At 35.8% G+C, this 11,204-nt stretch overlaps 1 protein-coding gene across 1 annotated transcript; it reads right to left on the minus strand.

Annotated features, from left to right (window-relative positions):
- Positions 1 to 1,280: 1,280 nt before the first annotated feature.
- On the minus strand, positions 1,281 to 10,842 carry LOC131155532 (ras-related protein RABA5c-like). The gene is made up of 2 exons (XM_058108749.1): positions 10,347 to 10,842; positions 1,281 to 1,779 (listed from the first exon to the last, which is right to left on the minus strand). The coding sequence occupies exons 1-2, from the start codon at positions 10,675 to 10,677 to the stop codon at positions 1,457 to 1,459; spliced, it is 654 nt and encodes a 217-aa protein (XP_057964732.1). The 5' UTR covers positions 10,678 to 10,842; the 3' UTR covers positions 1,281 to 1,456.
- Between the last annotated feature and the right edge of the window lie 362 nt (positions 10,843 to 11,204).

The raw sequence follows: 11,204 nt of genomic DNA on the forward strand, positions 1-11,204 counted from the left end.
TTTTTAATACATATATCTAATACTAAGACTCTATATAATGTGGTCAGGCTTTCACCTAAAATAATTTTACGATCCTTACATTTACAAATTTCAACAATTTTCAAATTCCGCATTAATCATCAACACTTATCAAATTTCAACACTTTTTTTTTTTTTTTATTAATGTACTTCTACATAAATAGTTTCAAATGATCACTAACTCTTAGTTTGTGTATGCAACATGGATTTTAAAACTTAGACTTCAATTTATATGGATTATGTATAGAGCTTCTTCCAAATTCAATCCCCAAAATCCATGATTCTATATATTACTACCTTGTACAAATTTTAGAAAATTAAAAAACTAATTATCTTTTTTATTATTATTATTTTGAAATGTAGAAATAAAAAGATGAAAAGTTATTTTTCTCATTTAAACAAACTCTACATTTTCTATTTCTTTTATACAAGCTTTGAAAAAATTTAAAAAAGAAAAAAGAAAAAAAGGAAAATTCTTATAGTTCTTTGGAAAAAAATTAGAAAGAAAAAAATATTTTTCACAACTAAACAGCCCCTGTGATCTATTTGAAACTTAAAAAACATAAGGAAAAAGAAAGGAAAATATGAAATAATCCTATTTTTTATATTTGGTTATTACGTGAAAAAGAAAATAAAATATATAATGAATCAATTAACAAAGTTTTAATTTCACATATCATTGGCATTTGATTTTTGCTAAGCTTTTTTAATCATATTAAAAAATTTTAATTTTGATAATATTGATGTAGAAAAAAACATGATCAAAAATAATTTTTCTTAAAATTTTCTTTTCCTTTTTTTTTTTTTTTTTTTCCCCAAACAAAATCCATAATCTTAACTTACCTTTAGCATCATATCATGAGACTGCTCCCCTCCTACCAGGCCTGCTTAAAGGTCATCAATTTAGTATGCAGATTAATTTTTGCTCTGATTTTCTATGATTGGAATTAAATAATAATAATAATAATAATAATCTATGTCCAAGTAAATTAATTAGAACTTCGGGGTCTTTTCATTAAGTCCTATAATTTCAGAGGCTGCAATGCACATGGTGATTGTAATAATGCAAAAGATGGGCACGGCTCATTTGCATAAAGGGGAACAATTATTTCTGACATATCCTTTGCTATGCTATTTAATTTGCTCTGGCCGCTTGGGCCCCCAAGTTTCATCCCTGTTGAAATGGAACAGAGGAACTTTCGACAATTCCTAAAATTCATCCTGCTGGTTTTAAGCACACGAGTTTGCTTCCAAATTGTATATAGCAGTAAAGTCTTTTTTAAAATGATTTTATTAGCATTTTAATTAGAAATCCCCCAAACTAAGTATCATGATATATTGAATTAACCAGCTCTGCCAGGGGAATCATTGTGTACCCAAACAATTTGAAGATAAGTCGAGGCGGCCAGAACTTTACTGGTAAATGTAAGAACAAAAATCATCTCGAACAGCAGGAGAGATTGATCCCATTTTGCTTCGATAAGTCAGCTCCATTCTTAGCCAGGCTCACCCGGTCAACTGATAATTCAGCCTTGTAGGAGTCAGAGTTGAGAACTTTCCGGCTGAAGTTGTTGTATATCTCCGCAATAACAATCTCAAAAGCACTTTTGACATTTGTAGAATCTAGGGCAGAGGTCTCCATGAAGAACAATCCTTTTTCTTCTGCAAGACTTTTGCCCTCGTCTATGCTTACTTCTCTAATTTCTTCCAAATCACACTTGTTTCCAACCAGCATTCTTGCCACTGTAGTATCGCAATGAGCTGCATGAAATATCATGAAGAGTTGAACTCATTCATCTTTAATAACAAATGTTTTAATGGATAATTTCTCATATAAGAATCAAACAGAAAATTGGAGGGAAACAGAACGCATGATATGATCCAGAAGAACAAATAATCAGTAAAGGCCATGAACAAATTTTCACAAGATGTACACCTCCAAAACTGAGAGATGAAACAAATAAACAAATGAAACACCAAAGACAGGATAGATTACTTTTTAAGTCTATGGGGTACCATTTAATTTTCTAAAATTCTTAGTATAAAGAGAAAAAATAGGTTCTTTAACTTTCTATCTTTTGTTTTCTTTTTAAGCGTGAGAAAAAAAAAGAGCTCTTGTTATCCTAAAAGCATGAACAATATAGACTAATATGCACATCCGCAATTAGTTCTTCGTAACCCTGGTGAACAACCAAGAATAGGATAAAACACCAGATACAACAGCTCTCTGGACATCCATCGTTTAACTACAGTCCAGACCTTTTCAAAATGTGTATCCTAGAGGAACTCAAAAGCTCCAGCGACCATATGCTGTGAGGTAAGTAGAGTCCACCAATTTGTGGGCTCCACGACAAAAGAATAACAAGGAAAAGGGGAGAAGATTGAGGAAGGTGGTAGATGGTGTAAATTTGGTCAAAATGAGGTGGCAGTTGTTACTACTACAGTACTGCACAGTACTACTGCAGTACTCATATTTTGATTATAAATAAGTTCCTCCCATCTCATTTCAATTATTTCCAAAAACTTAGAATTCCTTGTATATTGAAGGCTCGTTAGACAATTTTGTATTTGAGTGCGGAGAGAGAATTTTAGCATTCTATTGTATTGTTGTATTATTCTCATTTGAATTAGTGAATTGCTTCTAGCTGCTCCGTGATTTCTCTCCAAATTGGAGAGTTTTCCACATAAAATTCTCGTTGTTGTATTTGTATGACTTGTTTTCATTGCCTCTCTCTATATCAATTTGATCTTGAATTGGGTATAAAATAAGTGGTATCAAATAAAATTGAATTTGTTACTGTTTACATATATGTTACTATTCACGTATATGGATACTATTCAACCACGCTCCCAATAATTGGTATCAGAGCAATGTACATGATTTAGAGAAAGATGGCAAGCGAAGACAGAAGTACAAGCAGTTACAAAGCTACAACTGTTGCAGCTTCAAACACACAGTTTGAAGTCAAAAAATTTGATGGAAATAATAGCTTTGGAATGTAGCAGTGTGATGCTATGGATGCCCTTAATCAACAAGGACTAGACATAACGTTGGAAGATAAACGTGATGACATGAGGGAGGTTGACTGGAAGCAACTGAATCGAACAACTTGCGGGATGATTCGGCTGTTCCTCGCGAAAGATGTCAAGTAGGCCGTCATGAGAGAAAACATAGCCAACACGCTATGACAAAAGTTGGAAGACACGATGAAGAGCATCCAAAATAGGCTGCATTTGAAAAAGAAGCACTTTCGATTCCAATACGAGGAAGATATGTCTATGATCGAGCATTTGAATGTTATCAACAAACTGCTAGTTGATTTGTTAAATTTAGATGAAGATAAAGCTATTATTTCGCTAAACTCCTTGCCAAGTCCTCATGAGCATTTTGTAACCAACATAATGTATGGGAAAGATACTCTTTTAAGGATGTCTCAGAAACATTGATGAATCATGAAGTCTGTAAAAAGGATAAAGAAGTTGAAAGTAATGCATCGGAAGCTATGGTGGTACGGGGGGAGGTCCAAAAGCCGCAAAACATCCAAAAGGAACAACTCTCACTCCAAATCGAGAGTAGCTTCTACGAATGGAAGAAGATCCCTTGCTATATATGAATGCAGATTTTGTCACAACAAAGGCCATTAGAAGAAAGACTGCCCTAAATTGAAGCACAAGGAGAAGCAGAATGCGAGCGCCAGGACAAGTGCTAATGTAGCTAATGAATCTAATGAGGATATAGACATAGCACTTATCTCCACAACAAAATGTCAGCCTGATGAATGGATCCTAGATTCGAGATGCACCCACCATATGACGTACAATAAAAGCTATTTCACTAGTCTCGAAATAGTAGATGATGGAAAAGTACTAATGGAAGACGACTATCCATGTCAAAAGAAAGGGTTGGTACTATCTGATTGGAGCTGCATAATGAAACAACTCTAAAGCTGACAAATGTCAGGTATGTACCTGATTTGAAAAAGAATTCGATTTTAGCAGGTTATTTAGATTCCAAAGGATTCAAAATTACCATTGAAAATGGAGTTATGAAGGTGATTAAAGTTGCTCCTGTTGTTTTAAAGGGCACAAGGAGAAATAACCTATATTTTTTGCAAGGACACATAGTTGTAGGTGGAGCCAACACCGCCGTGGAAAAATCAGAAGGAGACACTTCTAATACTACAAGGCTTTGGCACATGCGACTTGGACATATCAATGAAAAAACTATGCAAGGGCTAGCAAAACAAGGCTTGTTGAAAGGTGTCAAAACTTGTAAATTAGATTTTTGTGAACATTGTGTACTTAGAAAACAAACAAAAGCGAAGTTTGGTACTGCTGTCCACCAAACAAAAGGCATTCTTGACTATGTACATACTGACGTGTGGGGTCCCACTAATACTCCATCATTAGGTGGCAAACATTGGTTCGTCACTTTTGTAGATGACTACTCTAGAAGACTTTGGGTGTATACCATGAAGCATTAAGATGAATTCCTGAATGTGTTCTTAGCTTGGAAGATGATTGAAAACCAAACCAGAAGAAAGATCAAGTGCCTACAATCAAACAATGGTGGAGAATACAAGTCTGATCCATTTCAAAAGTTTTGCAAAGATGAGGGAATCAGGAGGCATTTCATCGTGAAGGGAACCCCACAGCAGAATGACATAGTAAAAAGAATGAAACGCACTTTGCTGGAAAAGGTAAGATGCACGCTATCCAACGCTGGTTTAGTTAAGGCGTTTTGGGCAGAAGCTGTTACATTCGCCAGCTATATCATCAAAAAACTGTCATCCGCAATACTTAAAACGAAAAACACCCATTGAGGTATGGACTGGAAAACCAGCTACTGATTATGATTCCTTACGTATTTTTGGTTGTGCGGCCTATTACCATGAAACAAATGGTAAGCTTGATCCCCGAGCAAAAGAAGCCATTTTTCTTTGCTTTAGCAGTGGTGTGAAAGGTTACAGGTTGTGGAGTAAAGAAGCAAAAAAACACTCAATTGGCTTTGATACCAATTGTTGGGAGCGTGGTTGAACAGTATCTAAATACGTGAATAGTAACATTTATGTAAACAATAACAAAATCAGTTTGTATCTTATACCACTTATTTTATACCCAATTCAAGATCAAATTAATATAGAGAAAGGCAATGAAAAACAATCCGTACAAATACAACATTGAGAATTTTACATGGAAAACACTCCAATTTGGAAAGAAAAACCACGAAGCAGCTAGAAGCAATTCGCTAATTCAAATGAGAAGAATACAACAATACAAAAGAATTCTCAAATTCTCTCTCCACACTCAAATACAAAATTGGCTAACTAGCCTTCAAAATACAAAGAATTCTAAGTTTTTGGGGATGATTGAAATAAGATGGGATGAACCTATTTATAATCAAAATACAAGTATTGTAGTAGTACTGTGCAATACTATAGTAATAACAACTGCCACCTCTTTTTGACCAAATTTACACCATCTACCACCTTCTTTAATCTTCTCTTCTCTCTATTATTATTTTGTCGTGGAGCCCACAAATTGGTGGTGGATTCTACTTACCTCACAAATCTCCCCCTCATTACCAATTTGGGGATGTTTCTAATCTTTAAGATTTCCCTTCAAAAATTCTAACTTCTGTTTCTCTCCCCCTCCAGCTCAAGCCTCCCGCTACTTTTTATTCTTTTACAAACTTTTACAATATTCCCTAAGTTCAAGCAATGGTTGGAATTTGTTTCAAAGGTACCTTTGTGCTTTTGTTGAGTTTCTTTTTGTTTATGTCTTTGGACTTTTTGAATTGTTTGATGGATTTTAAGCCCCTGGGGGCCCAGGTTGATTGTAATTGTTTTGATGGGAACTTTGGCTTTCCCTCTCTCGGGTTTCCCTAGAATTTTTGTACATATCCATTTTGATCAATATAATTTACATTTGCGGATCAAAAAAAAAAAAGGTTGAACTTAGTTCCATTTATTACCTTGGTCAACATATTGGCGGGATTCTCCTTCGTGTTTATTTTCTAGAGTCGAAACCATCCATTATATCATGAAGAAAGTCATACCTTGCATCGGTGTGCTTAGTTCTAGCATGATAAACCTAATTCTTTTCTAAATGGATAGCACTTTAATTATCACAATACACCATCACATTTTCTTGGTGAATTCCCAATTCTGCAATCAAACCATAAATCCAAATGGCTTCTTTTATAGCATCTCCAACTGCCATATATTTAGCTTCTGTAGTAGATAATGTAACTGTGGGTTTGCAAAGTAGGCCTCCATTTGATTGGTCCCTTTGCCAAAGTAAACAAGTATCATGTGGTAGATCTTCTATTATCTAGATCACCTACATAATTTGAATCAACATATCCCACAAGAAAGCTATCTATACTACTACGATCTTTTTCAAATTTCAAACCAATATTCATGGTACCTTTAAGATACCTCAAAACCCACTTAGCTGCTTCCCAATGCTTTTTATCTAGATTATGCATATATCTACTAATTACACCAACAACTTGACAAATATCAGGTCTAGTACATACCATCAAATACATGAGACTTCCCACCAGACTAGCATATAGTATTCGTTCCATATCTCTTTTTTTTATATTATTGCTTGGAGAAACACCAATTGAGGTATGGAATGGAAAACCTACTACTGATTATGATTCCTTACATATTTTTGGTTGTCTAGCTTATTACCATCTAATTGATGGTAAGCTTGATCCTCGAGCAAAAGAAGCCATTTTTCTTGGCTTTAGTAGTGGTGTGAAAGGTTACAGTTTGGGGAGTAAAGAAGCGAAAAAGGTGATATTTAGCAAGAATGTCATTTTTTATGAAAATCGAATGCTCGGGAGAAGAAAAGAAGATGCACCCATGGAAAAAACTAACAAAGGTAATTTACAAGATGTATAAATCAAAAAGGCCATTATAAGACCTCAATCTAAATATACTTCTCCAGTCACAGAAGAAAATGATGGAGACGATGAAATGGAAGAAACAACAAAAGAGGCACAACAGCAAGAAGAGTCTATTGCGACCACGTGACCTAGAAGAGAGATTAAGAAGCCAATGCGGTATACGGACATGCTTGCGAATGCCCTGCCTATAGTTGAAGACGATATTTCTTCCACATATAAAGAAGCTGCTGCATGTTCTAAAAATGTGGAATGGAATAAAATAAAGCCATGAACGAAGAAATGCAATCTCTTCAAAAGAATGAGACCAGGGAACTTGCAAAGTTGCTCAAAGAAAAGAAAACAATTGGCTGCAAATGGGTCTTTACCAAGAAGGAAGATCCACGTAAGAAAGAGAAAGTCAAATTCAAGGCTCGGTTGGTGGCGAAAGGGTATGCTCAAAATGAGGGAATTGATTTTAATGAAGTTCTCTCCAGTAGTGAAGCATTCCTCTATTCGAATTTTTCTATCCATAGTAGCTCAATTCGATTTGAATTTGGTTCAACTTGATGTGAAGATGACTTTCTTGCATGGACATCTTGAAGAAGAAATTTATATGACGCAACCAGATGGCTTCAAGACAATAAGCAAAGAAGACTGGATGTGCAAGTCAAAAAGGTCTTTGTTTCGAACAATTTCCAAGGCAATGGTACAAGAAGTTTGATCAATTTATGAAAGACCATGGCTACATAAGAAGCCAACATGATCATTGTGTTTATCTTCAGAAATTGAATGATGGTTCTTTCATATATTTGCTCTTGTATGTTGATGACATGTTGATTGCAGTCAAAAGTACAAAGGAGATAGAAGAATTGAAGACCAAATTGAAGATGAAATTTCCGATAAAAAATCTCGGTGAAGCCAAAAAAATTCTCAGAATGAAAATCACTTGTGACAAGGAAAAGGGTGTAGTGTGCCTAACCTAGAAGCAATATTTGAAGAAGGTATTACAACAATTTGGCATGAAAGAAAATAAAAAAGCAGTAGGTAGTCCTTTAGCTCTCCATTTTAAACTCAATGCAAAACTATCTCCAAGCACTGATAAAAAAAGAAGAGATATGGAACGAATACCATATGCTTGTTTGGTGGAAGTCTCATGTATTTGATGGTATGTACTAGATCAAATATTTCTCAAGTTGTTGGTGTAATTAGTAGATATGTGCATAATCCAGATAAAAAGCATTAGGACGCAGTTAAGTGGGTTTTGAGGTATCTTAAAGGTACCATGAATATTGGTTTGAAATTTTGAAAAAGACCCTAGTAGTTTAGATAACTTTCTTGTGGGATATGTAGATTCAGATTATGTAGGTGATCTGGATAATAGAAGATCTACTACAGAATATTTGCTTACTTTGGCAAAGGGACCAAGTCAGCTAGAGGTCTACTATGCAACCCACGGAGTTGCATTATCTAATACGGAAGCAGAATATATGACTGCTGGAAATGCTATAAAAGAAGCCATTTGGATTCTTGGTTTGATTGCAAAATTGGGAATTCACCAAGAAAAGGTGATGGTGTACTATGATAATTAATGTGCTATCCATTTAGCAAAGAATCGGGTCTTATCATGATAGATCTAAACACATTAATGTAAGGTATCACTTTCTTCGTGATATAATGAATAATGGATAGTTTCAACTCTAGAAAATAGACATGAAGGAGAATCCCATCGATATGTTGACCAAGGTAGTAAATGAAACTAAGTTCAATTATTGCTTGAACTTAGCCAATATTGTAAATGTCTGAAAAATAATGAAGAGCAGCGCGAGGATTGAGCTGGAGGGGGCACAAAAGTTAGAATTTTTGAAAGGAAATCTTAAAGATTAGAAACATCCCCAAATTGGTAGTGAGGGGGAGATTTGTGAGGCTAATTGGGTATAAAATAAGTGGTATTAGATAAAGCTGAATTTGTTACTGTTTACGTATATGTTACTATTCACGTATACGGCTACAGTTTAATCCCAGCATTTGCTGCCTTACATTTTTTCATCTGTATTTATCTCACTTAGACGTCCTGCTTTTTCTACATATGCTATGATTAGGTATGACAATTTGGAAGAATGTCATAATGATTCACCTAGCTCTTTCACAAATAGTGGTTTGATAAAAAGGTTTGATTTAATAGGATGCTAGTAATGATAAGTGGTTTTTCACTTATGAGTTGGGTAAATCATAGATTCATAATTCTAAATGGTTCCCACATATGTATTTTCACCATCACATACTCCAAATATATCAAAACCAGTTTTTTGTTTGAGCTTCTTAATAGATTACGATCAAATGGTTCAATCAAGGACGTTGGGCACAGATAGGTGTTTAGGTGCTAAAGCATTTGCACCAAAAGGTATAATTTCTAGGAAAGCAGTCCATCCATAATTGTGGAACCTATATGAAAGCTGTCATTGATATTTGATAAAGATAACTTTAAACAGTAAACTGAATCAGCAGTGAAGCTAGAACACAAAAATTCAAAATATTTTTACTCGTGAAAAGTGCAACAAATCTAGAATTTTCAAAAGCAGATGGATTCAATAAATGTTCACTGCCCACATCCATGCTAAATCACAGCAATGCCGGTTTTAGTGCTTTCTATCTGCTGGCTAGAGTGAGCTCCAATCAGCTCATGTTTTGCAAGCCCACATTATACAACACGATAGCACTCATACCATCAGAAAAGGACTTTAACTAATTTATCAGTGAAACCTAACCTGGGAATAAGTCCATTTTATGACACCAAAAGAATTTAGAGTCCTCTGTAATTGGATTAAACCCCATATAGAAGAAGTCCTCCACGACACCCCCCCCCCCCCTACAGCCTTTCCTTTTTCCTCCTTTCTCTAGATATCATTTTTTCCGAATCAGCTAGCTCAATCTAGTCTACAAACACAACCTTGATTAGAAGCTTGAATAACTTCTCAAGATGTTCAGAAAAAATTATCTCTTACATCATCACATCTACAATATGGAAAATTGTCAAATCATATTATTGATAAGTGCCTTCTCGCAATATTTTGCGAATATGTGTGCGCCATAACCTACTAAAAATCATCAGAGTGCAGATACAGAAGCACTAAGCTGAGAAATCATTAAAATAATTAAAGCTCATAGTCAGAGAACCAAATTCTGTGAACTAAGCCCAAAATACACATTGAAGCCGAGGCAGTATCACGCGTATTTTATTTCTTAGGTCCCAAATTATGACCAATCTTATATTCGATTTCCCTTTATTTTTCACATTTTTCTCATCAAGCAATCAGGCTCAGATGAAAAAAACAAAGTCTGTTCAGTGTGCGCGCGCGCGCGCGCTTGTGCGTGAAAAGGAAAACCACCGAAAAAGAAAAACACCTAGAACCAAATAAAGAGCAAAACTCACTGTTGAGCTCGTCGAGCCAGCGGGGAATACTCTCGAAGGTACCCTTGCGGCTAACATCGTAGACGAGAAGAGCACCAAGGGCACCCCTGTAGTAGGCAGAAGTAACGGCTCGAAAGCGTTCCTGGCCGGCGGTGTCCCAGAGCTGGGCCTTGACCTCCTTACCATCCTCAACGCGCACGCACTGCGTCTGAAACTCCACTCCGATGGTGGCCTTGGAGTGGAGGTCGAACTCGTTTCTGGCATACCGCGACAGCAGATTGGATTTTCCGACGGCGGAGTCCCCAATTATCACGATCTTGAACAGGTACTCTTCCTCCCCACCTCCCTCCATTGCCGAATTCGGGTGCTTGGGTTTTGGTCCTTAGAGCGTGTAATGCGTCCGGGAGCTTTGCTTCGTAGCTTTTTGTATTGTGTTGTGCCGGTGCTGCTGCGTGGATTGAGATGGTAGGTCCAGCCGTCCAGCTCCACGCGGGTTGGAAATTGAAATTTTGGAAAATTAAAAAAAAAAAAAAAAAAGTTAATTTAAAATGGATGGGCATGGGAGGAAAGTTAGCAGAGACACAATGCGTAATTGGCGGGACGCGGGATGGCTTGGCTTGGCTTGGCTTGGCTTGCCAATTTTGTTTTGTTACCATCTTTTGGACCGCACCATCTGGCATTTCAAAACATTTAATCTACTTTTTAAACAAAAATAATGATTGTCACAATTTCAAAGGCATGCACTATCTGGCAAAGGCAACCCATTTAATGTACTTTTTAAACAAAAATAATTACTCACAATTGGTTTCTAATTTTTTAAAAATTATCAAATATTATTTTATTTATTAATTTTTTAAAGTGCTTGCCTAATTTATTGTT

This window comes from Malania oleifera, chromosome 5, assembly GCF_029873635.1.
Source record: "Malania oleifera isolate guangnan ecotype guangnan chromosome 5, ASM2987363v1, whole genome shotgun sequence".
NCBI lineage: Eukaryota > Viridiplantae > Streptophyta > Magnoliopsida > Santalales > Ximeniaceae > Malania > Malania oleifera.

What these genes read in the sequence shown, in the direction of transcription:
- LOC131155532 (XM_058108749.1), bottom strand. Translation starts at nt 10,677, where the DNA reads ATGGAGGGAGGTGGGGAGGAAGAGTACCTGTTCAAGATCGTGATAATT. An exon ending in CTGGCTCGACGAGCTCAACA is followed by an intron (nt 1,780 to 10,346) that starts GTGAGTTTTGCT and finishes TATTTCATGCAG; the next exon opens with CTCATTGCGATACTACAGTG.